The 27031-nt window shown below is 48.7% G+C and overlaps 2 protein-coding genes across 7 annotated transcripts; both read left to right on the forward strand.

Annotated features, from left to right (window-relative positions):
• The first annotated feature begins 311 nt into the window (after positions 1 to 311).
• Positions 312 to 7660, forward strand: GPR137 (G protein-coupled receptor 137). Of its 4 annotated transcripts, none has more exons than XM_039363414.1 (8): positions 312 to 369; positions 1305 to 1972; positions 3711 to 3760; positions 4335 to 4560; positions 5184 to 5333; positions 5765 to 5914; positions 6644 to 6738; positions 6938 to 7660. In XM_039363414.1, the coding sequence occupies exons 2-8, from the start codon at positions 1607 to 1609 to the stop codon at positions 7098 to 7100; spliced, it is 1200 nt and encodes a 399-aa protein (XP_039219348.1). In that variant the 5' UTR covers positions 312 to 369; positions 1305 to 1606; the 3' UTR covers positions 7101 to 7660. The 4 variants fall into 4 exon arrangements, with proteins under 4 accessions (XP_039219348.1, XP_039219347.1, XP_039219346.1 ...); XM_039363413.1 differs by lacking the exon at positions 312 to 369 and adding an exon at positions 376 to 510; XM_039363412.1 differs by lacking the exon at positions 312 to 369 and having other exon boundaries at positions 1101 to 1972.
• A 2720-nt stretch (positions 7661 to 10380) lies between these two features.
• KCNK4 (potassium two pore domain channel subfamily K member 4) lies at positions 10381 to 26029 on the forward strand. Of its 3 annotated transcripts, XR_005559120.1 has the most exons (8): positions 10381 to 10514; positions 14172 to 14464; positions 15410 to 15530; positions 17079 to 17239; positions 17719 to 17905; positions 18444 to 18583; positions 22943 to 23669; positions 25753 to 26029. XR_005559120.1 is itself a non-coding variant. In XM_039363251.1 (7 exons), coding segments are annotated over exons 1-7 (1395 nt in total). In that variant the 5' UTR covers positions 10381 to 10513; the 3' UTR covers positions 23435 to 25609. The 3 variants fall into 3 exon arrangements, 2 of the variants coding, with proteins under 2 accessions (XP_039219185.1, XP_039219186.1); XM_039363251.1 differs by lacking the exon at positions 25753 to 26029 and having other exon boundaries at positions 22943 to 25609; XM_039363252.1 differs by lacking the exons at positions 10381 to 10514; positions 25753 to 26029 and adding an exon at positions 11325 to 11389 and having other exon boundaries at positions 22943 to 25609.
• Positions 26030 to 27031: the final 1002 nt, after the last annotated feature.

Genomic DNA, 27031 nt, shown 5'->3' on the forward strand with positions numbered 1-27031 from the left:
CGAATGTAACGGAACGAAGGACCCAGAGAGAAGAGTTACACTCGGAAGCCGAGGACGGAACCGAGGGGAGGGGGAACCTTTAGCACGAAGCACTTCCGGGCTGTGGATTTCCTCCCCCTCCCCTTTTCCATTACTAAGCGAGCACAAATGCCCGTCGTTAAGATGGCGGACCATAAAAAAAAAAAAAAGACCGCCGCCGCTCTAGAGTCAGCCTCCCCGCTCCCCGCCTTTTACCATTCAGAAACGCGCTCTACGCCCTTGGCGCAACTCAAACGAGACGCTAAACGTCATTTCCGGCACGCCGAGCCGGCGCGGCCAAGGAAAGGGGGCGGGGCGAGCGCACTTGGCGCAGCTGGCAGCAACTGGGAGGTCGCGCGCTTGCGGCTGCCTGGGACTTGTGGGGAGGGGGCGTCTTCTCTCCCCCCCACCCCAGATTTGAGGCAGTGGGGCCAGAGAGGCAGCCCGGGGACTCGGGGGCCCGAGAGAGCAGGGGAGGGTTAAGGGACCCAGGTATCTGGGGAGGCGACAAGGGACCCAGGTGTCCGGGGGGGGGCAAAGGGGGCCGAGAAGGAGGGGGGGAGCATTTAAGGGTCCCAGGCCCTAGAATAAGGCTGGGGACGGACGGAGGGGGAAGGGGCGCAAAGAGGTAGGGCTTCAATGCGAATGGGGAGGGGTCTCCTAAGGGACCCAGATATTGCAAGGGTTGAAGGAGGGAGGATGGAGTGGGGGGGTCTCAGACCTCTGAGGATTGGGGAGGGGGCCCCAGAAGTGAAAGTGGGACAGCAGGGAAATAGGGGTGGGGGGTCCCCGAGGAGGCAGGGCTTCAAGGAGAATGGGGAGGGGTCTCCTAGGGACCCAGATATTGCAAGGATGGGAGAAGGGATGGGTGGGGGGTCCCGGACCTCTGAGGATTTTTTTTCATTGGGGGACCTAGAATTGGCGTAGCAGGGGAATAGGGGTGGGGGGGTCCGAGGGAGGCAGGGCTTCAAGGAGAACGGGGAGGGGTCTCCTAGGGACTGAGATATTGCAAGGATGGGAGAAGGGAGGATTGGGGAGGGAGACCCAGAATTGGGGTAACGGGAATAGGGGTGGGGGGGTCTGAGGGAGGCAGAGCTTCAAGGAGAATGGGGAGGGGCTCTAAGGGACCGAGACATTGGAGAGCTGGGAGTAGGGAGGATGGAGGTTGTCCAGGATTCTGGGCCTGCAAGGTGGGGGTCCCAGACCTCTGAGGATTGGGGAGGGGGCAACAGGGAGATAGGGATCGCGGCTCAAAAGAAGCACCCCAATTTTTGTCTCTTTTGCAGCTCCTGGAGAGGCTCCGCATTGGGACAAAAAGGGGGGCACCACGCCCCACAACGGGCTCCCGAGAGGAAGATAGCTGATCCGCAGCTGTCCCCTGCCCCTCCAGCCAGGCTCTCCCATGGAACGGGCAGGCCCCCTTTGATTTTTCCACCAGAGGGGCCAGCCCCCCACCTCCCCAAAGGATGTAACGCCCTCTCCGTGCGGGGGCAACTGCTCTGGCCAAGAGAGGGGGCCGCGGTGGTTCGACACCCCCCTCCCCCTCTCTCCGCAGTCTGGGGGGATGATGGCTTCCTAGCTGGCGAAGATGGAGAAGGCCATGAGCAATCTGAGCGCCATTGTGCCAGCCTCGCGGCTCACGCCGGCCTTCCCGCCCGCCGTCAAGGTGGGCCTGACGACGCTCTACACGGCCTTGTACGCCTTGCTTTTTTTCTCTGTCTACGCCCAGCTCTGGCTGGTCCTCCTCTACCGCCACAAAAAGTTCAGCTACCAGACCGTCTTCCTCTTCCTCTGCCTCTTCTGGGCCGCCCTGCGCACCACCCTCTTCTCCTTCTACTTCCGGAACACCCTCAAGGCCAACCGCTTGCACCCCTTCTTCTTCTGGCTGCTGTATTGCTGCCCTGTCTGCCTCCAGTTCTTCACCTTGACCCTCATGAATCTCTATTTTGCCCAGGTAAATGCAGTGCTGGGGTTGTGGGTAAATGCCAAGATGGAAGCCATGGTCCCTAGGACTTCTGGGTAAAGGCTGAACTCGCCACCTGGTAGCTGGGGACTTCTGGGTAAAGTGGAAACCAAGAAAGTATATTCAGTCAGGGCTGAAATGAGGGCTCCTTGGTGCTCTTTGAGCTGGGTGGTTTTCTTGCAGACATTTCTTGACCCAACTAGGTAACATCATCAGTGCTAGAAGGGAGTGAGATTTGCAGAATGGAGGAAGAAGACTGTGAGGTCCTTGGTGCTCTCTGAGCTGGCTGGTTTTTTTGCAGACATTTCATGACCCAGCTAGGTAACATCATCAGGGCTGTGATGATTTCACCTAGTTTGGGTTATGAAATATCTGCAAGAAAACCAGCCAGCTCAGAGAGCACCAAGGACTCGTTGTAAAGAGGCTAGCTCAATTGGCATCAAAGACCGATCTGTCACAAATGACAACTTGGTTCTATCTGCTTTGTGTATGTTTTGGCTTAAGGAGATCTTAAATATCTATTTTATTTTGACTTATTGTCTTCCTTCAAATCAGTGTTTCTCATCCTTGGGCACTTTAAAATCTGTGGACTTAAAACTCCCAGAATTCCCCCAGCTGGCATATATCTTGATAGGCTGGTTCTTTCTGTAGATGAGACCGATTTTTTTTCATTGGGTATTTTCTGTTCATTTAGGTAAGAAGATCAGAATAAAGATAAGAATCCTGAGTATTTTTAACTCATCATGTTGGTAGTTTATCCCAATTCACAACAAAGGCCTATAACAGGGGTCAAATTTAGTGGAGGATTAAAAGTAACAGGATTAGCTTCCTTTCCATCCAGGATGCAATTTTTTAAAAACCACGGGGGGGGGGGGGAAACACCCCACAATAGTGCACTAATGTTTTGCAACATTAGCACCTCTGTATTTTGAAAAAGGACAAAAATAATGTACTCATGACCGTATCAAAACCACAGGAAGCCTTATCGGTGAATTACGATAGGAGAGTAGCTAGTGGCTTAAAAATGCCTGGCGCAGATTGCTTTGGTTTGTATATTCCGTTGATACCGGTGGCAGCAACGTGTGGAAATTGTCCTGTTGCTTTGTGGCTGAAAAGGGGGGTGCAAAACCTGACTTTCCTAATTGCAGCTGAGTAGTAACTCTGTTACCTTAGCATTTCTGGTATATATGGGGTACGTCTTGCTAATAAGTATGTGGTCAAGGGGAGGCACCCTAAACCAGATAAAGGGAGAGAGTGTGTGTGTGTGTGTGTGTGTGTGTGTGTGTGTGTGTGTGTGCAAAATTGTTCTGGTTTAGCGGAATTGTGCTTTGCAGTCCAACTTTTCTTAACCTAATAATAGCATTGATGCATCTCTGTGCTGTGCATTAGACAGTCCCCCAAGGTCATTCAGTGGCTTGGGCAGTAAATTGATCCTGTTCCTCCCCTCATTTACCATAGCAAGCTAGGATTTCCCCCAGCCCAAGCCTTCTCTTTCCCTAGCTCCCATCATTCCCAGCCACGTGGGTGGGTTGGGATGATGGGGAATGCAGTCTTAATGTTTGGAGGCTGGAGCAAAGAGAGCCGAGCCTGTTTACGGCTTCTGATGCAATGTTTAATTGTTACGCCCATTTCTAGCCAATGCAGGCCACGCCTGCCCATCAAAACAATGGAACCAGGCCGCTGAAATAATAATAATAATAGTAATGGTCAGTTTTCTGCTCCTTTTCAGGTGGTTTTCAAAGCTAAAGCGAAATATCGTCCTGAATTGATCAAAGGCCTGTGAGTAATCCCTATTTCTCCAGCGGTCTGTGGCTAGTGGGATTTCTCGCACAAAATTACACTCAGTCCTCGATTTACAACTGTTCGTTTAGTGATTGTTCAAAGTTCCGAACGGTACTGAGAAAAATGTGACTTAGGACCATTTTTCACACTTATGGCCGTTGCGGCATTCCCCGCAGGTCACGTGATCCAAATCCGGGCGCTTGGCGACCGGCTTGTATTTACATCCCGTTTTGCGATTTTCTGACAAGCCAAATCAATGGGGGAAGCCGGTTTCACTCAACGACCGTGTTGCTAGCTTAACTGCAGTGATTCACTTAGCTACTGCAGCAAGAAAGGTCGTAAAACGGGAGGAAACCCACTTAACAACTGTCTGGCCTGGCAGCCGAACTTTTGGACTCGGTTTGCGGCCGTAAGTCGGGGACTTCTTCTCTGTATCTGAAATGTTGCAGCCTCAGGGCAAAGTTGCTGGGTGGGAAGGAACAGCTCCAGGTTTTGTTGATCCCGAAGAAATAGTTTTGGGATCTTGAGGGTCTCGCTTCTCAGGGTGGGGTTTTTCCCTCCCCCCCCCCAGGTTGCTGGTGCGAGGGGTGTGCTTCGGGGCCAGCGTCCTCTTCCTGGCGGTGAACGTGGCGTGTGCCGTGCTGGTGCGGGCACGCCAGGCGGAACCCTGGGCCGTGGTCCTGGCACGCGTTCTCATCAGCGACTCGCTCTTCGTGCTGGGAGCCGTCTCCCTCGCCCTCTGCCTCTTCCTCGTGGCCCGTGGCTCTCCCTCAACACGCATCTACCTGGAAGCCAAGGTGCGCCTTCTCGTGTCTGCACAATGCAGAATATTTGTATAAGTATGTGGGGTCCTGGGGGGGCTCTCTGAGCTGGGTGGTTTTCTTGCAGACGTCTCATGACCCAGCTAGGTAACATCATCAATGCTAGAAGGGAGGGGGGTTTGCAGAGGGGAGGAGGAGGAATGTGGGGTCCTTGATGTTCTCTGAGCTGGGTGGTTTTCTTGCAGACGTTTGATGACCCAGCTAGATTATATCGTCAGTGCTAGAAAGGAGTGGGGCTTGCTCTCTGCTTATATACAGTCAGTAGTGGTGGCACCTTCCATCTTCGAAGCACGAAGCTGAAAACACCAGCCTGAAGATGACGAATGGGACTTTGTCGAAACATCGCCAAGACACTTCCAATTTTACGCGGGAGAAAACCCGAACAACCAAAGACCTACATAGATATAGATATATAGATAGATATAAAGTTTGTGTATTTTGGATTTTATTTAGCTTGTAAAATTATTCACGGTTCACCTTCTGCCTTTCTCGTGCTGCTTGAGCACCATAACAAAAATGTATGAGGACGCACCAACCCGGCCTCGGGTTTTAATCTCCCAGTAGCCCACCTGCAGATTAATCGCCTCTTTCCCAAACAGGGCACCACCCTGTGCCAGACGGCGGCCATGGGAGGCACAATCGTCCTGCTCTACGCCAGCCGCGCCTGCTACAACCTGGCTGCCTTGGCGCTCTCCTCCCGCACCCGGCTAGACTCCTTCGATTACGACTGGTACAACGTCTCCGACCAGGTGAATCCTCGGGGACGGTGGTGGCTGGAGAGCAGCTGGGGCAGGGGAGCTCCAGCGTCTTGGACTCCAGTTCCCATCCTCCCCTCCCTTGAACAAGGGAGCGTGGGGCGGTTTCCCCCAGGCCCCGAAAAGAGTAACACTCAACACCCGAGCTTGTACTACCCAACTCTGACAAAGCTGGTTAGCTGGCATACTTTATAGGCCGTCCTCAAGTTGTGACCATCATGGTCGTAAAGCGGATAACCCACACGACCGACTTGGTTTGATGATATTTTGACTGGGGGGCGGGCAAGGCAAACAGCCGTCAACGTGGGCCCGAGTAACCCTCAGGGTGGTGCGTCGTAACTTTGAATGTTTGCTGAAGGGCCTGTCCTAAGTCGGGGACTTCTTGTAAAGATTTGGGAGTAAAGGGGTGGGCTTTTACCTCCCAGTCTCTCCCCCCCCCCTTCCAGGCTGACCTAATAACAGATCTCGGGGATCAAGGTTACATCGTCTTTGGACTCATCCTCTTCGTTTGGGAGTTACTGCCCACCACGCTGCTGGTGGGCTTTTTCCGGGTGCATCGGCCGGCGCAGGATACGGTGAGTAGGACGTTCGGAGAGGATCAGTCTCAAATATCTGTGTCAAGGCCGAAACCTGGGCAGCTCCATGCCTCTGCGTTTCAATTTGCCTTTAAGAGTAAAGGCGAGGGAGGCGTTACTTTCGAGAGGGCTAGATGGAGAAGCGAAACTTCTACAATTCAACTGAAGGAAATGAGAGCCTGAGATCTTTTCAAGGACACCATAACCGGTGTGGAATTGAAGCGGATGGTTCCCATAACAAAGTGGTCTTGTTTACATGGGCTACGTACGAGGTTGAGACTTTGGCTGGGAAAAAACCGTGGTTTCATTCTATGAACTGGTGTTTGGGAACCTCAGAGTTAGTTTTGCCTCGAGATTACCGCGCAGTGTATTCAATAAACAGTTCAGATTCTCGGATTTGGATTCTTGAGCTGGATGTCAACCATCAGGTTCAAAAGACCAGGTCCATGCATGAAGGTTCAATTAAACTACTTTCTCCTGCTCAAGCAGGGGGCTGGACTAGAAGACCTCCAAGGTCCCTTCCAGCTCTATTCCATTCTATTCTATTCTATTCTACTCCACTCCACTCCATTCTATATTCTAATTCTAATTCTAATTCTATTCTATTCTATTCTATTCTATTCTATATTTCCTATTTCTATTCTATTCTACTTCATTATTCTATTCTATTCTATCCTATTCCATTCCATTCCATTCTATATATTTTAATTGTCTTTTCCCTTGCCACAGAGTGCCAGCCGCGTCTTCCATCGGCAGCTGGGGGTCTCCCGATCTTATTTCTTCGACTATCCTGGGCAGCGTGAAAACGAAGGACTGACCAGCAGGTAAAACCCTCCTTTTTAATCCTTCAAAATATCCAGCAAAAACCTTCCAGTAATGCACACACTTACAAAAAGAAAAAAAAAAAGAAGAAGAGAGATAACGACACACGAGGAAAGAGGAGCGAGGAGGGAGAAGGAAAAACTGCTCGGAGGCCCAGTGGTATAATTCCCACCTGCTTGTTTTCCTGTTCTCCTTTTCCAGCCTGGCCGGGCGATCCAGCTGCGGGAGCTACTACGGTTCGATCAATCGTAACGGGGAGCACGACTGGTTCGGGGGCCACCCACCCACCGCCCCCCTCCTGTTCTCACAGGCTGCGGTCTCCGGCAGCCACCACCACAGCCTTTACTCCACCCCGCAGAACTGAGACACGGATGCTGGACGGGAGGAAGACCTTCCCCCCCCCCACACACACACTTGCTGCTGCTAAAGGTTTCCTGTGTGTATAAATGAGTGCGGACGGGGGGGGGGGAAGACGACCGGCATGCGAACAGGGTATTTAGATCCACACAAACCCCCCTCCCCTTATCCCACCCTTCCCTGGATTTTAGCCTGAAAACCTTCAGCTCCATCCTTTTCCTTCCGGAGCTGGCTGGTTATTATTTTGCTGGAACCTCAAACCTCCCCGTTCCTACTTAAATATTCCCTAGATATTTAACCCATAGTCTATTTGAGAACACTAGCACTTTAAATGACTCGGGAGGCGGGGGGGGCCTGGTTTTATCTTCGATGTTGTTGAAACGGATTCTGTGAACTGGGTAGAGGGGCACTCTCTTTCTCTCCCTCCTTCCCCTCCCCTTCTTCCCCACAAAGCCGTAGGATTCGGAATAAGCTTCTGTGTTCCTTCGCTAACCACTTTGCCGTTATTGGTGCTATCTCATCGCTTGCCCCTCCCCTTCCAATAAATGGATTTTTGTGTTAGCGACAGGATGCGTGGCCACTTTTTTTACACACACCCCCCTTTTTTTTTCTTTCCTGGGATTCTGCCGTCCCACGGGTGAAATTTTGGATAAAGAATGCTTTTTTTTAAAAAAAAAAAATGCTTCCTTTAGGAATGTTGAAATCAGTTTTTGGCCCAAAGTCACTCAGCTGGCTTTCATGGCTAAGGCGGGACTAGAACTCACCGTCTCCTGGTGATTGGCCCAAAGTCACTCAGCTGGCTTTCATGCCTAAGGCGGGACTAGAACTCACCGTCTCCTGTTTATTGGCCCAAAGACACCTAGCGAGCTTTCGTGCCTAAGGCGGGACTAGAACTCACTGTGTCCGGGTGATTGGCCCAAAGTCACCCAGCCACTTTTCCTGCCTAAGGCGGGACTAGAATTCACCGTCTCCTGGTGATTGGCCCAAAGTCACTCAGCCGGCTTTCATACCTAAGGCGGGACTAGAACTCAACGCCTCCTGGTAAATTCTGGGACTTGAAGCCCACCCATCTTAAAACATGTTGACTGGGGAATTCTGGGTGTTGAAGTCCAGACATCTGAAAGCTACCAATAACTCTGATCCAGCTAAATTGTAACATGGAGTCCTAGAGCAGTGGTTCTCAACCTTTTTAATGCCATGACTCCCCAACCGGTCGTAAGACGAGGACTACTCAACCGGTCGTAAGTCGAGGACTACCCAACTGGTGCAGCATCAGTTGCAGAATGGGACTTTTGGCGGGCTCAGCAGGGCAGAGACAGCCTGTACAATTCCTATTGGCTTTGGAAAGCCAATAGAATTAGACTCTATTCAAGAGAGTCTCTTCTATTGGCTTTCAAAAGCCAAGAGAATAAAAGGGATTAGCACAGCTAAGGAAAAGGGGGAAAAAAATGGCGGGTTGTGTTGTTTGGCGACCCCCGTGAAATGGTCGTTCGACCCCAAATGGGGTCCCGACCCACAGGTTGAGAACCACTGCCCTAGAGCATCGGGAAACCATTACGAAATAAAGACAGACGATTTATATAATCCATTTAGAGGCAATTCAATCATCACCTTTTGCCTGGCCTTGAGAATCTGGATGGGATCCAAGCTTTCAACAGGCCTTTGGGAAATTCTGATTGGGGATTCAGAATTTGTACACCCCCCCCCCCGAAGTTTGGGTGGGGGTCTCTGGGTCGGGATAATTCAAGGTCTGGATCTGTTGGAACAAACCTGATTTGAAGAATTCTTTGGCCTGCCTTTTTTAACAAACTTCAGAACCACGCAAATTGCTTCCCATCTTTGACTGATTTATTGATTGATCGATCAGGTACATGTGTCGTCAAGTCTTCCACATCTCTTAGCAACCCCATCCAAAGATTTTCTCCAGGTGGTTCTTGAGGACTTGCAGTCTGTCCATCACTACAACAATACAAAATTGGGAATTACCTCGTTGATTTCGGCAAACAACCCTGCGCGGTAGGCCATTTGAATTTGAGGCCTGCAAAAAGAAACAAATCTGAGTCTCCTGGGGTTTTCCTGTCTGTTTCTTTAATTTTGAGCCAATGTTATTCAGTTGCAGATGAGTGTCGTTGAGTTAATTAAAATACAGAGGGCTCCCTGGCTGAAGCCTGATCCACTTCTTCAGAGAAAAAGACAATTTTTTTTTTATTTTATTTTACCAAGCCAATATGCCGGTCTGAATTCTATCGAGCTGGTAAGCAATCATTAGTCTCTTTCATATTTAAGGATAATTAAAATCAAGCAAAAAAGTCTTAAGCAGTTAAAAAAATAACAATGCGTATCAAATCCAGTTAATGCAAAATTGGGTTATTGCAAAATACAAGATACAAGCCAAGGTACTGTTCAACTACAATTCAATTGTGGCTACAATTCACCCATGTCCAGCTGTTGTGTGCAATGTGGTTGCAGAGGGTAAAACGGGTTTGCACCATACATTAACGGATTAAAGTCAAATCCTATACAGGACACTAGTCCACATTGAGGGCAGTAAATATGACGAGGCTGCTGAATCATATTCATTTAAGGAGCCAAATGTTTACTTTTTCTTTCTTCTTTCTTTTCTTTCCTCCCTCCCTCCCTCCCTCCCTCTCCTACCTTCCTTCCTTCCTTCTTTTTCTCTTCCTTTGTTATCCTTCCTTTCTTCCCTCCTTCCCCCCCTCTGCATTCTGTGCAAATCCCACTCACTTAGAGGTCCATTCCTCAACAGAGTGAAACGGGTTGTGTGAACGGATCCTGTTTCCTTCTCTTCATTTTTTGCAAAAGGGGGGGGAGGCGACTTCTAATAGCCGGAACAAAATTTGGCCTGCCATTCTGGGGCTCCGAGACTGACCCAGGCGCCTTCAGCTCCCTCTCCTCTGGCATCTCTCTGCTTGCCCCCCCTTCCTGGGGGGGGTCCCTGCCTGCCCATCAATCCTCCCCAGAGCTTGTGGGCATCCGTTGCCCAACCCCCCCCCCTTTTCTCCCTGCTAAATTCCCCTGCCACCAAGGATGCTATTTTCCTAGTCTTCCTTCCCTGTTTCCCCCCCCCAATCCTCCCACCTTTGATTGAGGAAGGGGGTGAGAAAGCCCCTGGTGGGGGGAGGAAATCCATGCTGCGTCCGTTGTGGAGTTGTGTGGCTTTCTGCTTATTTTCCCCTTGTCATCCCTGGCTCGCGTCACCCAAAGAGTTAACCCACAACGCTTCGCTCGCCTCCACACCGGTGGGGCTGGATCTGGGGGCTGGCCAGGCTGGGGGTGATGGGTGAGACAGTCCTGCCTGAAGGGGAAGGGGGGGCAAAGGCAGATAAAGGAGGCTCCCCCCTGCCCGAGGCCAGCGAGAGCCACCGTCCATCCTAATCCACAGCTGCTGCAACCGAAGCGAGTGAGTACACCCAAAGGAGGGGGGGTGCCTGAGCTCTCCCCACCGCCCCTCCCCACCCCCTAGGCATCACTGCCCCTTCCCAGGGCTCTTTGGAAAGGGGCTCCTGTGTGATTTATTTTTGGGGGGAGGGAGGACTTAGGAGCCCAGACTGGGACTAAGAGATGGTAAAACAGCATTAAATGTGCACAAGCGTTTTATCACTCAGCCACACAGCCTCTTAGCCTGCTTCCCCACCTCCAGGTAAGTATGTAGCTGCTTTGTTGTTATTGTGGGGTTTATATTTTCTTTCAAAAGAGGGGGGAGCATAAAGAGGTTTGGGGGGGACAGAGGGCAGGGCAGGTGTGCACACCTGGGAGGAGTGACAGGGCGAGGGGCTCGCACGTTAAAATGGCTTGGGGACTCTGGATGCAAGGTTTGCGCGATCTGACCTGGCCGTGCGACGGGATAGGACAGCACACCTGTGTGCGTGGGTCTCTGTGTGGGTTCCTGTGCAGGCAGTTGTGGGCTAGGGGATGAGGAAAAAAAAACTCAGGGATTGTGAAAAATGAGTGACGGACACGCCAGTCCCAAAGCACATGGCATCCTGGTTCTTGGTCAAAAAAGAGGGTGTTTGTGTGTGTGTGTGTGTTAACACAAATTGGGGGTGCACACGATAAGGGGCAAAATCGGAGACGGAGCCAGGATCTGTAAGGAAATACCTGCATTTTTAGAAGTCAGGTTGCCCCCAAAAGAGACAAACCCCACGGTTTGTAAGTGGGTAAGTGAGTTTGAAATCAAAAACTTTGCTTTGCAGGTAGGTGAAGCTAGCGCGAGCTTGTGAGGGGTTTGACAAGCACAAGTGTCAAACCAGAAGATCACGTATGTTGTGTGAAGAGGTCCGTAATGTTGCTTTGTTTGAGTTTGGCATGTGTATTTTAATTTACACACCCCTCGCCTGCATTTCACCTTCGTGTCCCACCAGGCTTTCCAGGGAAATTTGCCTTGTCTCTAGAAATATATTAATAATAATACGAAGTTGGAAGGGACCTTGCAGGTCATCTAGTCCAACCCCCTGCTCAGGCAGGAAACCCTGTACCATTTTGGACAAATGACTCTTAAAACCTATTCTGCAAATTTCCCCTGGAAAACAACTCTGCGAGGTAGGCTGGGCCAAGAGGGGGTGATTGGGCCGAACTCATCCCGAGGGGTGATTAGGACCAACTTTCCCCAATGCCGGCCGATCCCGAGACCCCAATATGATCTGGGAGGGGGGGGCTGGGTGGGAGAGAAATAGGTGTGCATGAGCATGCGTGCGACTGAAGAAGGAAAAAAGTGCAGGATTTATCAGTGTGCACTTTGAGGGCGCATAGCCGGAAGAGGGGAGCAGGTGAACAGCCGTTGCACGCCTCTTGCTTGTAGAAATGGGATTGAGGGATCAAAATTAGGGGCTCAGAACAGGAATGCTGTCTGAGCAGAAAAAGGGCGACCCTCCCAAAGCTCCGATCAGGTCCATGAGACCCAACCGAGCAAGCTTTTGGATCGCACAGAACGCTGCTTGCAGCCTAGAAGAGGCAACCTCGCAGGATTCCAGTTCAAATCAGACCAAATCTTTGTAACAAGTGTACGCCGGCGTAAGAAAAGTGGCATGCCAATAATTTTAAAAGAGACGGACAGAGAGAGAGAGATAAACAGATGGATAGATAGATGGAGGGATGCATGGATGGATAAAATGGAGGCATATGGATGGAGACACATGGAGGGATAGCTGGAAAGATGGAGAGAGAGGTGGATAGACAGCTAAATTGATGGATGGAGGGATAGATGGATGGATAGAGGGATACGGATGGATGGATAGATAGATTGATGGAGGGATAGACACATGGAGACACCTGGATAGGTGGAAAGATGGAGAGAGAGAGAGACAGGTAGATGGAGGGATGGATAGATTGATGGAGGGATAGACGGATTGTTAGAGAGAGAAGAGAGAGAAAGATTTCTTAACTTGGTGTATTTCAGATAGTTGGCTTTTGAAATTATTCATGCTTCGTAGTTTACCTTCCTTACGCTGGTCTAAAGCTTTGATTTGATTGACAACTCAACCTCCCTCTTTCAGGCTGCCCAGTCCGAGCGGGGGCTTTCCTTCCGGCTGAAGCGTTCTGTCGGATCCACAAGCTGGCTGCACCGAAGGGTTGGGAGCCAGCTTTTTCACTGGAAAAAGTCGCCCTTAGCTCTAGAGGGAGAAGCCCCTGTTGAATTGCTGCCTGCTCAATCCAGGCACCGGCCCCTGGGCTTCAGATCTCCTGCTCTCCAAAGGGAGAATTGGAGATATATTTGATCCGCTCATCCGGAGCCAAAGAGAAAGACATTTGATGCCGTTGATGGCATTTAATTGCATCCTCTCCTCTTGATCGGAACTGGGCTTCAGTTTGGGGGTCTGGCAGGGCTCCCACTTTGCCGCAAAGCTCTCCTCGTTGCTGGCAAAGGCGGCCGAGGCCCGCCTCAACCGCAAAATTGTTCTTCAGCATTGCAAATAATAATAATAATAACAACTCTTCGCTTTATTCTTGAACTCTGAACCGGCACAGATTAGAAGGTAAGGAGATGTTGAGAGTGATATGATGATGATAATAATAATAATAGTAATAGTAATAATAAATAAATAAATAAAGTTGGAAGGGACCTCGGAGATCATCTAGTCCAACCTCCTGCTTAGGCAGGAAACCCCATCCCATTTCAGACAAAGGGCTGTCCAGTCTCTTCTTAAAAACTTCCAGGTAGTCCTCGTCTTACAACCTTTCGTTTAGCGACCGAAGTTATACAACGGCACTGGAAAAAGTGACCCACGACCGTTTTTCACGCTTAATGACGGTCGCGGCGTCCCCCAAGGTCCTGTGATCAAAATCCAGAGGCTTGGCAAAGGACTCGTATTTATGACGGTCGCCGTGACCTGGGGTCACACGATCACCATTGGCGGCCTTTGACGAATAAACTCAAAGGGGGAAGACGGATTCACTTAATGACTGCCTGTTTCACTTTACGACGGCAGTGGTTTGCTTAACAGCCAAAAGGGAAAAAGTGGCCCGAAAATCAGGCCCGGATCATTTCATTAACCCTCCTTGCTTAGCAACAGAAATTCTAGTCCCAGTTGTGGTAAATTGAGGACTACTTTCTTGCTTTTTTTCGAGTTGGGGGGGGGTCCTGGCTTTTCCAATTGTCCGTGGAGGGTAACTGGTACAAAGAGTTCGGGGTGCATAGCTGGAAAGGAATATTTTTCTCAGGCTTAAAGGGAAAGGTCAGGGGGTGTCCTCAAAACAAACACCCACTTTATTCCCCAAGCCGAAATTTCTCAGCTAGATTCGTATTGAACTAGGGGGCTGGACTGGAAGACCTCCAAGGCCCCTTCCAATTCTATTCGGACGGATGGATAAACGCTGCTCCTCTTAGCAAACCAGAGAGAAAAGAGCCAAGAGAGAACTCCAAAAAAAAAAAAAAAGAGCAATCGTATCTCCCATTCTGGCGTCTTTTGAGTTTTGAAGGTAGACTGCTCCTGAACAGGGAAGCTCCGTGCAGCCCATTCGGTCCTTCTCAAGACCGGGTGGCTTGGCTTTTCGGCAAAGGCCAACCTTTTCGGATCCTGTCGGTCCTGCTTACCCGTCTTCTTTGCCCATCCTCTGGCAGTGAGTTATCCGTCAGCCGCTGACCAGCACAGCTCTCTGCCCATAGTCTCCTACGTCTCCAAGGACTCCATCTTGAGCCAGCCGCCCGCGGGAGCCCGTACGGTAATGCGCTGGACGACGGTTTTGACCCTGGTCTCTGTCGTCGTGCTTTACCTGATGATGGGCGCCTTCGTCTTCCGTCTGCTGGAGCAGCCTCAGGAAGCTCTCCAACAGGTGAAGATCCAGGCCTACCTGGAGCACTTTCTGAAGACTCACGAGTGTGTGGCGCTGGAGGACCTGGCGGAGCTGATCCAGGTAAGGGGAGGGCAAGTGGGTTACTTTCAGATGGGTGGACTTCAACTCCCAGAATCCCCCAGTCTGTAGATTAGAGTTTTTCCTCAGCTTCAGCCATTTTTAGATGGGTGGACTTCGACTCCCAGAATCCCCCAGTCTGTAGATTAGAGTTTTTCCTCAGCTTCAGCCATTTTTAGATGAGTGGACTTCAACTCCCAGAATCCCTCAGTCTGTACATTAGAGTTTTTCCACAGCTTCAGCCATTTTTGGATGGATGGACTTCAACTGCCAGAATCCCCCAGTCTGTAGATTAGAGTTTTTCCTCAGCTTCAGCCATTTTTAGATGGGCAGACTTCGATTCCCACAATCTGTAGGTTAGAGTTTTTCCTCAGCTTCAGCCATTTTTAGATGGGTGGGCTTCAACTCCCAGAATTCTTCATCCTGTAGATTTGCATTTTTCTCAACTTCAGCCATTTTTAGAGACTTCAGCTCCCAGAATCCCCTAGCTTCTAGATCAGTGTTTCTCAGCCGTATAAAATTCCAGATGGATGGACTTCAAAACTCAGAATCCCCCAGCCTTAGCTCAGAGTTTTTCCTCAAACTTTGCCATTTTTAGATGGGTGGATTTCAACTCCCAGAATTCCCCAGCCAGGGAATCGTCAGCAAGAACCCCCATTTAAGTTTTATACAGGTAGTCCTTCACTTTTCAGTGCCGTCATAACTTTGAGCTGTCATTAAATGAGTGTAAGTATTCTTTTCACCAACCTGGGCCGAGCTCAAAACGTAAAATTGGGACCTGCTTAATCGTTGGATGGGACACCACCAGGAAATCCACCATGTGGCTATACCAGGAAGGTATTGTGGAGGGGGTGAAAAAGAACTTGGTGGAAGAAAGCAAGTTATGTCGCATTGCTGGGAAATTTACACCAAAGCGCCAGTAATTCCTCTTTCCATCCTTCTTCCTAGCAAGTAAACGAGGCTACGGGAGCTGGCGTGAATCCGGCGGTCAACGGTAGCAATGCCAACATCTCCCGCTGGGATATGGACAATGCCTTTTTCTTCGCCGGCACTGTGATCACCACAATTGGTACCCAGGCCTTGTTTGAAAGTTGGGCTGATCGCATAAACATGCTGGGCGGGTAGTTTGATGAATGTGCAATGGCTCTAATTGTTTGATTTAAAACGGTTAAACGAAACCCTGACCTAGCTTAGTTTATAGTTTAGGAGCTTGGCTTGGGCTACGTTGTATAAAAGAGATAAATTCGGGACTCAAATGGAAAAATCACATTTTTAAGTGAGTGGAGAGGGCCTCCCCCTTAACGCCCTCCCCTAAAGAAAGGCAAATACAGGTCATCCTTGAATTATGATTACTTAGCTAAGCTAAGTGTGTCACATCTGATTTTATGATTCATATATATATATATATATATATATATATATATATATATATGTGTGTGTGTGTGTGTGTGTGTGTGTGTGTGTGTGTGTGTGTTTTCTGAGGTTTTCGCGGGTGTTTGTATGTAGGTCTTTGGTTGTTTCAGGTTTTCTCCCGCGTAAAATTGGAAGTGTCTTGGTGACGTTTTGACGAAGTCCCATTCGTCATCTTCAGGCTGGTGCTTTCAGCTTCGTGCTTCGAGGAGCAATGTGTGGAAGAAACAGCTAAGACCACACATTGCTCCTCGAAGCACGAAGCTGAAAGCACCAGCCTGAAGATGACGAATGGGACTTCGTCGAAACATCGGCAAGACACTTCCAATTTTACGCGGGAGAAAACCCGAACAACCAAAGACCTACACACACACACACACATATATATATATATATATTATTAATTTTCTAGCTTTACAATCAAATACTTAACCGACAACGTGTTGTCTGGGTCCATTAGTAATTCAGGGATTTATATTAACGTCTTCAATATTAGATCCAATATTATATCATCAAATCTTTCCTCTCTTCTTACGGTTGTTCCCAATTTCCCACACTAGGCGAATAGTGATTTTATGATTCTTTTTTATATATATATACATATAAATATTTTATTAATTTTCTAGTTTTACAGTCAAATATTTCACAGACAGCGTGTTGTCTGGGTCCATTAGTAATTCAGGGATCTATATTAACTTCTTTGATATTAGGTCCAATATTAGAACCATCAAATCTTTCCTTTCTTCTTACGGTTCCCGATTTCCCACACTAGGCAAATAGTGATTTTTTAGGATTCTTTTTCCCCACGGCTGTTACGTCGATCACTGCAGTTCTTAAGTGAAGCACGCGGTTGTTAAGCGAGCCCAGCTTTCCCCCCCACCCCCATTGACTTTCCTTCTCCGAGGCCATCTGGAAAGGTTAAAAAAATAAAATAAAAAATGGTAGTCACATGACGCACGCAGCGGTCATAAGTACGTGCCACGTTGCCAAGCCGCAGGATTTTTTGATCTCACGTGACCGTGGGAATTCTGTAGGAGTTGTAATTGCGAGTTCGAAAAAAAAAATGGCTTCAAGTAGACTGCCACTGAATCTGGAGGCTTCGTTCCATTGCTCTGATGGAAACCCTTATTCAGCTACGGATTCTTGGTTTTTTCCCCCCCCCCTTCTTTTTCCGACGTCTCGTCTTGTCTCTCCATGATCCAAATAGGATTTGGCAATATCTCTCCCAAGACCCGATACGGCCAGCTCTTCTGCATCTTCTACGCCTTGTTTGGAATCCCTCTTTTTGGGATGCTGCTTGCCGGGGTCGGTGATCAACTGGGTTCCTCTCTCCGAATAGGCATCGGAAAAATAGAAGATATTTTCCTGGTGAGCTCTCGCTGGCGATCCTCTTCCAGGAATTACCCGTTTTTAATAGCAACTCATTGGAAGCGTGCTATACAGGCGGTCCTCGACTTACGACGTCAAGCCGAGCCCGACATTTTGGTTACTAAGCGAGGCGATTGTTGTTTGCCCCGTTCCACGGCCTTTCTTGCCCCCGTCGTTAAGGGAACACTGCGGCTGTTAAGTAAGTCACACGGTCGTTTAAGCGAATCTGGTTTCCCCCATGGATTTGGCTGGTCGGAAGGCCGCAAAAGGGGATCACGTGACCCCGGGAGACACTGCGACCGTCGTAAGTACGAGTCAGTTGCCAAGCATCCGAATTTTGATCACGCTCTAACGGTCACAAGTGTGAAAACAGTCACTTTTTTTTCCCAATGCTTGTTGTGACTAAACAAGTGGTCGTAAAGTCGAGGACTCCCTGCATAGGACCTGCCTCTCAGTCTGGGTTCTGTTCTCCTCCGCAGAAGTGGCAGGTCAGCCCCACCATCGTCCGCGTCCTTTCGGCCCTGCTGTTCATCCTGGTCGGCTGCTTGATCTTCGTCTCCTTGCCCACCCTCATCTTCCAGTACGTGGAAGGCTGGAGCCTCTTGGAGAGCATCTACTTTGTGGTCATCACGCTAACCACGGTGGGCTTTGGGGACTACGTGGCAGGTGAGGCCCGGAGGAGAGAGGGACGTGTTTGGCAAAGCGGGCCAGGCAGGATTGCAGCATTTAGTCCTCTTGGGGGAAGTTAACAACAGAAGAACAGAGATGGAAGGGACCTTGGAGGTCTTCTAGTCTAACCCCCGGCTCAGGAAGGAGATCCTAGACCATTTCAGGCAAATGGTGGTCCAGTCTCTTCTTGAAAACCTCCAGTGATGAGGGAGGGAGGAAAGGAAAGGAAAGGAAAGGAAAGGAAAGGAAGGGAAGGGAAGGGAAGGGAAGGGAAGGAAGGAAGGAAGGAAGGAAGGAAGGAAGGAAGGAAGGAAGGAAGGAAGGAAGGAAGATGGGAGGGAGAGAGAGGAAGGAAGGAAGGAAGATGAGGGATGGAGGGAGGAAGGAAGGAAGATGAGGGTGGGAGGAAGGAAGGAAGGAAGGAAGGAAGGAAGGAAGGCAGGCAGGCAGGCGGGCGATGGGCCCTCTCTGGCAGGTTGCGAGACGTTGAGCAAGGGTTGCGAGCCTCCAGCTCCCACTGCCTTCTACCTGCCAGGTGACAAGGGACGCAACTCTTACTTCTGGTACCAACCGCTGGTGATAGTCTGGATTCTCCTGGGAATGGCGTATTTCGCTTCCGTTCTGACCATGATTGGCAACTGGCTGCGGGTGTTGTCCAGACGCACAAGAGCCGAGGTGAGCATGCCACAAGCAACCCCCCCTCCCCCTTATTTAAAAGTGGGAGGGTTTTTTCCGCCTGGTTGTGTTGGAGACGTGCCCCTACCACAGAATTTCCAACAAAGGAGAGGACTGCATAGGTAAGTCCTTAGCTTACGACCACTGGCTTAGTGACTGCTCAGAGTTACAACGATACTGAAAAAGGGACTTGCCACCGATCCTCACGCTTACGACGATTACATCACCCCCGCAGTCCCAAGATCAAAATTTGAGCGCTTGGCAACCAGCCTGAATTTTACAATGGGATTATCATTTGTGACTTTCCCAGCCTGCTTCCGACAAGCAAAGTCCAGGGGAAAAGCCAGGTTCGCTTAACGACTAGATGATTCAGTTAAAGACCGAAAGGATTTGCTTAACAACCGCGGCAAAGAGGTCGTAAAATCAGGCATGACTCATTTAACAGCCCTCTTCCCAACTTGCAGTCGTACGTTGAGGACTAGCTGCAGTCCCTTGTGCACCCCTCGATCTATTTAGGATCTATTTAGGAAACTATTTCCTAAAAAGTATGATTGTGGCTGAAGAGCAGATCCACACGACCCTATCAAAACTTTCCACCCCGTTTGAAAGTTTCCCAAGTTAACTGAAAAGAAAATAAGTTGGTTTAAGTGCACGTAAAAAAAATCCTCACCCACCCTAGCCAGGAAAATGTCCTCACATTACAGCAAACCACTTTGGTTAGATAAATGAAACCAGTTGCTGGATTTGGATAACTATCATAGTTAGGAGTTGAGCCCTTCCGCAACAGACCATGGTTAAAATCCAGTAAACCTTGCCTATTTTCCAGAGGCACGTTTTTGTGTCTTTAAGCCCTGGCTAAACCAAAGCCGTTACTTTATTGCCTAAAATTACTTGGTTTCTCATAACTAAAATCAGCTTGCTTTATATAAAAATCTAAATATAAATCAAGTAGATTCTCCCATCGACTCTTAATCTTTTTTTTCCCCAGAAAAGGAGAATCTTTGTAGGCAGTTTTCAAATCCAGATTTGAAACTGGGTAGTTCTGGGATCAGCCCCAAGATTGCACTCCCAAAACGATGCCTTCAGAAGGATCGTAAAAGCCATAAAAACCGGAACGCCGGTTTCAGAGGCCGCACTTAAAGCGTCTCCGTTTTAATCTGGAACATTGGAAAACGCTCAGGACGCCAGTTCGATTTTGCAACCCTTAGAAGAGGTCCGTTGCATTTGGCCATCGAAGGGAAGCAAACGAACCAACCTCAAGGTATCTAAAATGTTTATCAAGTCAATAGTTTCATTAAGCCGACGGAAGCTTTGGCCTGGTGAAAACGTCCAGCGTTCCCAAGCCAAAAACCTCAGGCCAAATTCAGCCAAACCCTGACCTCACCTTGCCCGCCTCTTAAAACATTGATCCGGGAAAGAACAGAGAGATAAAAGAATTGCAAATCCTGAGGGGGTCTTGATAGTAACATCAAGGTAACATCATCAGGGGTAACAAGGTGTTACCTAGTTGGGTCATGAGATGCCTGCAAGGAAACCACCAAGCTCAGAGAGCACCAAGGACCCCACAGTCTTCCTCTTCCTTCTCCATTCTGCAAACCCCCCTCCCTTGGAGCACTGATGGTGTTACCTAGTTGGGTCATGAGACGCCTGCAAGCAAATTGCCAAGCTCAGAGAGCACCAAGGACCCCACAGTTCTCCTCTCCACAATCCTCGTTCCCTTCTAGCACTGATCTTCTTCCTCTTACTCCTCGTTCTCCTCCTCCTCCTCCTCTTCTTCTTTCTTCTACTTCTTCCTCTTCTCCTCCTTCTCCTCTTCTTCTTCTCCTCTTCTTCTTCCTCCTCTCCTCCTCCTCCTCCTCCTCCTCCTCCTCCTCCTCCTCCTCCTCCTCCTCCTCCTCCTCCTCCTCCTCCTCCTCCTCTTCTTCTTCTTCTTCTTCTTCTTCTTCTTCTTCTTCTTCTTCTTCTTCTTCTTCTTCTTCTTCTTCTTCTTCTTCTTCCTTCTACTTCCTTCTACTTCTCCTCCTCCTCCTCCTCAATTCCCATTTCCTTCTGCCACTGATGATGTTCCCTAGCTGGATCATGAAAGGGCCACCCGAAAACAACTCAGCTCACAGAGCACCAAGCACCTCTCATTCCATCCCCAAGCTACAAGCATTCTCCTTTATTGGAATCTCAAATCCTTTTCTTTTTTTTTTAATGTTTTGTTTTCTAGTGATTGATGCTTTGGCGCTAAAACTGGATTACTGGCTCTAATTGTTGCATTCGGCCCACTTAACGATCATGAGCGTTTGTTCTAATCTGCCCGATATCCCAAACTCGTTGTGGAAGGAGGAATTAATTTAAACTGCAGCTGGCAATTTCCTAGCTGGAGAGTTGACACACACACACACACACACACACATGCACGCACGCACGGGGAGAGACACACTGAGACACTTCTGGCTGGGCACCAGGCCATTTTGCCACTCCAAAAAAACCAGATGGTGTTAATTTTGTTCCCACGCCCGCTCGTTCATCAGCAGCCTTAATTGAAAGCTGTTTCTCTCCTGCTGATGCTTGATGGGCAAAGGGCAAGCACAGAGAAACAAACCAAGTTAGAACTAAAACTAGAAAACTAGAAGCCGGCTCTAGTTTTCTGCAGGCCCCTTTGGGATGGCTTGGACTACAAGCCCCATCTGCCCTACAATTCATCCGGGATGGAATTCCTGTTTGAAAAAAGGCAGATTTGGGTTACCCCATTGCATTTTTTAAAATACAGGTGCTCCTCAACTTACACCATTGTTCGTTTAGTGACCGCTGGAAGTTACAACTGCGTTGGGAAAAAAAAGAGGGACTTACGACCGTTTTTCACACTTAACGCCCGTCGCAGCATCATGTAATCAAAATTCAGACCTCTGGCAAAGGCCCGAATCACAATTGCGTGACCGTAGGGACGCTGCAACCGTCATCGATACGAGAAAACGAGACGGGGGTGGGATCTAAATTTAATAAAGAAATAAAAGCACGGATTGATTATTAAATCACTTTTATTCAGCACTGTCAGAACTTTAAACTGTCGCTAAACAAATGTCTGTAAATTGAGGACTGGTTTGACGTTTCTACCCAGCACAATATTTAGAAACAAAGCAATCCCTAAAATTGCAATAAAGTCAGCCTACAACGCAAAGTCTCCCCAGTACAGGCAGTCCTCGCCTTACGACCAAAACTGAGCCCCCATTTTTTCATCGTTAAGCGAGACATTTGTCAAGTGAGTTTTTGCCCCCTTTTTACGATCTTGGCTGCAGCTGTTAAGGGAATCACTGCAGTTGTTAAGCTACTAACACGCAGTACTTGTTAAGTCAATCTGGCTTTGTCAGAAACTCACAAAAGGGGATCACGTGACCCCAGGACACTACAGCTGTCATAAGTATGAGTCAGTTGCCAAGCATCTGAATTTTTTTTTTAAGGTCTCCTGCTTTTTTTTTAATTTTCCATTTATTCATCGTACAAAATACAAAATACAATTAACAAAATAAAATAAATTCAGGACCATTGGTACCGCCTGCCCATTCCCCCCAGGCTGCGTCCACCCTCTCTAAACCTTCCCTACTTCCCTCCTCTTTCTCTCCTCCCCTCCTACTCTCTTCCCCTCCCCTTCTCCTCTAACCATCCTACTTCCTCCCTACTCCTTCCTCCCCTCTCATCCCTCTCACACACATGAACGCAGCATAGGGGAGATGCCCAAGCAGCACCTCTCTCATAAACTACCATCTCTAACCAAGCGTCTGAATTTTGATTAGATGAGCACGGGGCTGCCACAACGGTGAAAAGGACAATAAGTCACCTTTTCCAGTACCTTATTGTAACTTTCAAGTCACTGAACTGTTATAACTATTGTAGGTCAAGGACTATGTGTAACCATCAGATTCAAACTTAACTTGATCCCGACAGATTCTCCTTCCCATTTTGAGCCTGAGCATTAGCTTGCATCGAGTTTTCGTTAGGGTTAATTTTATTATTGGGAAAACCCAGGCCTGGGGATCCCAAAGGTGCTTTTTTGCGAGGCCGCCGGACTTCCTAGTTTTTCTTTGAAGACGTTTCGCTTCCCATCCCAGAAGCTTCTTCGGGTTCTGGCGTTCTCCTCCAAGTTGCTTCCCCAGAATTGGAAGAAGCTTCCCAGATGAGTAGAGAAACCTCTTCAAAGAGAAACAAAGAAAGTCCAGGGGCCTCCTGCAAAAGCGCCTTTGGGACAATCCCTGACTGGGAGGATGGAGCATCTCCATGGACAACCAGCCCCGAGGAATTCTGGGCATTCTGGAGTTCGCGGAGGCCTGGGTGGCCTGGCCCCTTTTGCACCTTGATTTTCCTGCTTTTCCACAGATGGGAGATTTCACAGCTCACGCCGCCTCCTGGACCGGCAACGTGGCATCGCAGCTCCGTGTCCCGAGCGTAGCTTTCCCGGATAAGTCGCACCGTGTCACCTCCATAAAAGGGAAGCCGTTGTCGCCTTCCGCCATCCTGCCACAAGGGGAAAACCCGCTGTCTTTGTCGCCGCCTCCATTTCTCTTGCAGCACCCGGATGTAACGCCACCTGTCCCGATGCTCTGCCCGGGACGTTCCTCATCCCCTCCACAAAACACCCCTCCACCGAACGCCCGCCGTGCTGCTTCCCCACGGCCGATAGACTACACGGGAGAAAATCTGGCTTTCATTGACGAGAGCTCCGACACTCTCAGCGAAGGAGGGCCCCCTTCCACCCGTCTGCCTCGTCGCTGGCGCCCACGGGCACGGCATCGCACGGACCCCGCCGTGCCCACGGGGTTACCCATGGTTGTTCTGAGCCGGACCCGGGACAAAGGCGAATCGGTGTGAAGACAGGAGCGGGTCCGTGCATAACTCGGAGGGATTGTCTGAGCCGTGGTGCCGATCCATCCATTCATTCTCTCCCTCGCCTCCTGGCGGAGCGAAATCCTAAGCAATTCTGTCCTTCTTTGCACGAGAGTTTACTGCTCTGGCATGTGTCTATCCTCTTTGCGGCGACAACGGGGGCCTCCTGGCAGTGACTGGGCTGTGCCCACGTTCTTAGCATTTCCCCCTCTCTGGAATGGTAAGTGGGAAAGAACCCCGGAAGACAGGGTGAAGAGGTACTGCCTAGGGAACAGTCTGATAAGAGGCAGCTGAGCCATTGGCTGCATAGTGGACAGGCTCAGAAGATTCACTTTGGAGAATAGCTTGACTGCCTCTTCTTTGGGGCAGCCCCTGAGATACTGGAACGCTGCTATCATGTCCCAAGTAGAAGAAATTCTACTTTCTCTGAAAGTCCAATTCTTCCTCCCCGTCTCTTTTTCAGCCAGAGAAACTAGGGAGGGTCCCTTCTGAGCCCCTTGCCTCAGCTACTGTCAGCGGTCCTCGATTTACAACCGTTTATTGAGCGACCGTTGAAAATGACAACATTTTTCACGCTGTTGCGGCCTCCCCATGATCACGTGAGCAGAATTCGGACGCTTGGCAGCTGACTCCTATTGATGGCGGTTGCAGCGTCCAGGATTCATGGGATCCCCTTTTGCGACCTCCAGTGGGGAAGTCAGATTCATTTTGCAACTGTGTGACTCAATCGATGCAGCAAGAAAGGTCGTGAAATGGGGCAAAACTCACCTCACTGAGGGATTCTGGGAATTGAAGTCCACTAGTCTAAAGTTGCCGGAGGTTGGAAGTGCCTCTCTTATTTGACTGTTCCCCAGGCAGTCTCCTTTCATCCTTCTCCCAAGGTCTTTCCCGCAAACCATGACAGGATCCTTTCTGCACAATGGCTACTCTTTCTCAGCACCCCCTGAGGACCCCCCCACACACACCTTGCGCTTCTAAAATTTACAGGGGGGGGCATCTCCACCTATGTGCCTGTGGTAGCTGTAATAGGGTCTTTTCCAGGCTTTTGAAATTGAACATCTTGGCACATTGGCACCGCTGCCACCCAGCCCAGCTCTGAGCGTTGGTTTAGTCTCTCTTTGCATGTTCTTCTGCACATACACACAACCCTTTCCTCTCTTGGGCGTCAGGTTTGGGAGCATATCTACACAACAGGAAGAAGGGGGGGTCAGTCCTCGGTCCCTCTCTGCCTCTCCCCCAAGGAATTCTGGGTCATGTAGTTCCGAGAAGAAAGGGGGAGAAAGCGGTCTCTTTACGAAAGACGTTGTCCAAGACTCGGAGTAAAACAGGCTCATTCAGCGCCCCAGGTAGTCCTCAGCTTACGACCATTTGCTTAGCAACCGTTCAGAGTTGCAGCGGCACTGAAAAAAAGAGATTTACGGCCAGTCTACGCACTTATGACCGTCACAGCATCCCCAGGGTGGTGTGAGTGTGTCCTTTTGGTTCCTGATGAGCAAAGTCAATGGGGGAAGTTGGAATCGCCTAACGAGCACATGGTTCACTTAAGAACTGCAGGGACTTGCTTAAGGACAAACTTAAAATTGGGTGTGACTCGCTTAGTAACCAGTTCGCTAAGGAAAGGAAATTCTGGGTCCCCATTGTAGGTTGTGTGTTGAGGACTACCTGTATCGTTTTGTGGACTTGATAAAATTGTAGAGCACCAGGATCTTCTGAGAAAGAGAGAGAGAGAGAGAGAGAGAGAGAGAAAGAAAGAAAAAGAAAGAAAGAAAGAAAGAAAGGAAAAAAAGAAAGAAAAGCAAGCAAGCAATAAAGGAAAGAAAGAAAAAGAGGGAAAGAAAAAGGGAAAGAAAAAGTGAAAAAGAAAGAAAAAAGGAATGAAAGAAAAAGTGAAAGAAAGAGGAGAAAGGAAAGAAAGAGAAAGATTACAAGGAGACAAACATCTTTTTCATTCCTGTCTTCCATCCTTCACTTCACAAATGTGCCTGTTCTTATCTTGTGTATTTTATCAAGTAGGGCTGTGATGAAAATTAAAGAAATTAAGACAACACAACAGCTCTTCTGGCCTTTTGTGTGTGTTTGTGTCCGGCATCGCTTCCTTCGCTCATTCAAAATTCAGACCAAATGGTGCCTTAATTCCTTTTGCCTTCAAACTTCCATTATTTTCTCCTCCCTCGTTTACCTGATTTTGGGAGGGTGGGGGTGGTTTTCTATTTATTTATTTATTTGCTTACTTTTATCCCGACTTATTATTCTCTTTATATATAACTGTTTTGTTTTGTTTTTTTTAATCTTGTCTTTAACAGAGTTTCAAATCCAGTGCGTCTCAGGGCTGTCAATTCTGAGATTGCAGTGGTGGGAAAGAGGCCCCCGGCTTGTTGCAATTGCGTTCTGAAACTGATAGCAGGTAGGGTGAAACTGACTAGATCCATCCGGATGAAACGGTCCTGTGAAATTGACCGGATCCGGTTCGTGACATGATCCTCTGAAACTGACTTGATCCGGTGGGACGAAATGGTTCCGTGAAATTCGCTAGATCCAGTTTGTGCAATGGTCCTGTGAAATTGTCTAGAGCCAGTTGGATGACGTGGTCCGTACAATATAACTATTACTGCGTTGAAATAATACCTCACGTAGGTCTTAACCGTTGTTAAAAACTCAAAGAAAGAAAGAATGCCCTTAGGTTTGACGGGAACTCCTGCTTAGGCAGCCAAGATAAAATGGAAGCGTTAGGCTGCCTTTATTGATTTGTGAGGTTAAATTAGCAAAAATCTGTTTTATCTTCTACCTTTGCATCTACACCGCCTTCCTGTTAGTTCAGAATCTGCCCCGTGAACTTCTTAATTTGCACAAGGTTCACATTGATTAAAACATACACCTGTAGATCAAAGGCCCGTTTTGCAGAGAGATAATGAATACTCAGCAGCCACCAAATGGACTCTTGATTATTTAGACCTGTAATTCTTCTCCCTTGGGGCCTTTGGCTAAAATAATGCCACTCAAAGAATTGGCACATGAAGCGCTCTGCTGCTGTAACCAGAGCGCTCAATTTTGTTGTTGTTGTTGTTGTTTCCAACACTTTTTAAGGAGAGACTGGATAGGCATTTGTCTGAAATGGTATACCATTCAAAACCTCCAGTGTTGGAAACAACAACAACAACAACAATAAAGTCGGAAGGGACCATAGAGGTCATCTAGCCCAACCCCCTATAGGGTTTCCTGCCTGAGCAGGAGGTTGGACTAGATGACCTCCAGGGTCCCTTCCATCTTTATTATTATTATTAGTAGTATCCTTATCATCATCATCATCATCATCATCATCATCATCATCATATTATTATCATTGTTATCATTATCATTTCCAACACTGGAAGTTTTTTAGAAGAGACTGGACAGCCATTTGTCTGAAATGGTCTAGGGTTTCCTGCCTGAGCAGGGGGGTTGGATGAACCCCAAGGTCCCTTCCAACTTTATTATTATTATTATTATTATTATTATTATTATTATTATTATTATTATTATTATTACCACCATCATCATCATTATTAAAGTAACATTCAGCTGATGGGAAAGACAGCAGAACAG

The sequence above is a fragment of the Crotalus tigris genome, unplaced genomic scaffold, assembly GCF_016545835.1.
Source record: "Crotalus tigris isolate CLP2741 ecotype Arizona unplaced genomic scaffold, ASM1654583v1 scf7180000019553.37968852642:3898890, whole genome shotgun sequence".
Classification (NCBI taxonomy): Eukaryota; Metazoa; Chordata; class Lepidosauria; order Squamata; family Viperidae; genus Crotalus; species Crotalus tigris.

Bases quoted from the DNA above. Each gene is read 5' to 3' on its own strand.
- GPR137 (XM_039363414.1), top strand. From the start codon at position 1,607: ATGGAGAAGGCCATGAGCAATCTGAGCGCCATTGTGCCAGCCTCGCGG. The intron at 3,761-4,334 runs GTGAGTAATCCC...CCCCCCCCCCAG, and splicing joins CCTGAATTGATCAAAGGCCT to GTTGCTGGTGCGAGGGGTGT. The intron at 5,334-5,764 runs GTGAATCCTCGG...TTTACCTCCCAG, and splicing joins GGTACAACGTCTCCGACCAG to TCTCTCCCCCCCCCCTTCCA.
- KCNK4 (XM_039363251.1), top strand. The intron at 15,531-17,078 runs GTACCCAGGCCT...TGATCCAAATAG, and splicing joins CACTGTGATCACCACAATTG to GATTTGGCAATATCTCTCCC. The intron at 17,240-17,718 runs GTGAGCTCTCGC...TCTCCTCCGCAG, and splicing joins AAATAGAAGATATTTTCCTG to AAGTGGCAGGTCAGCCCCAC.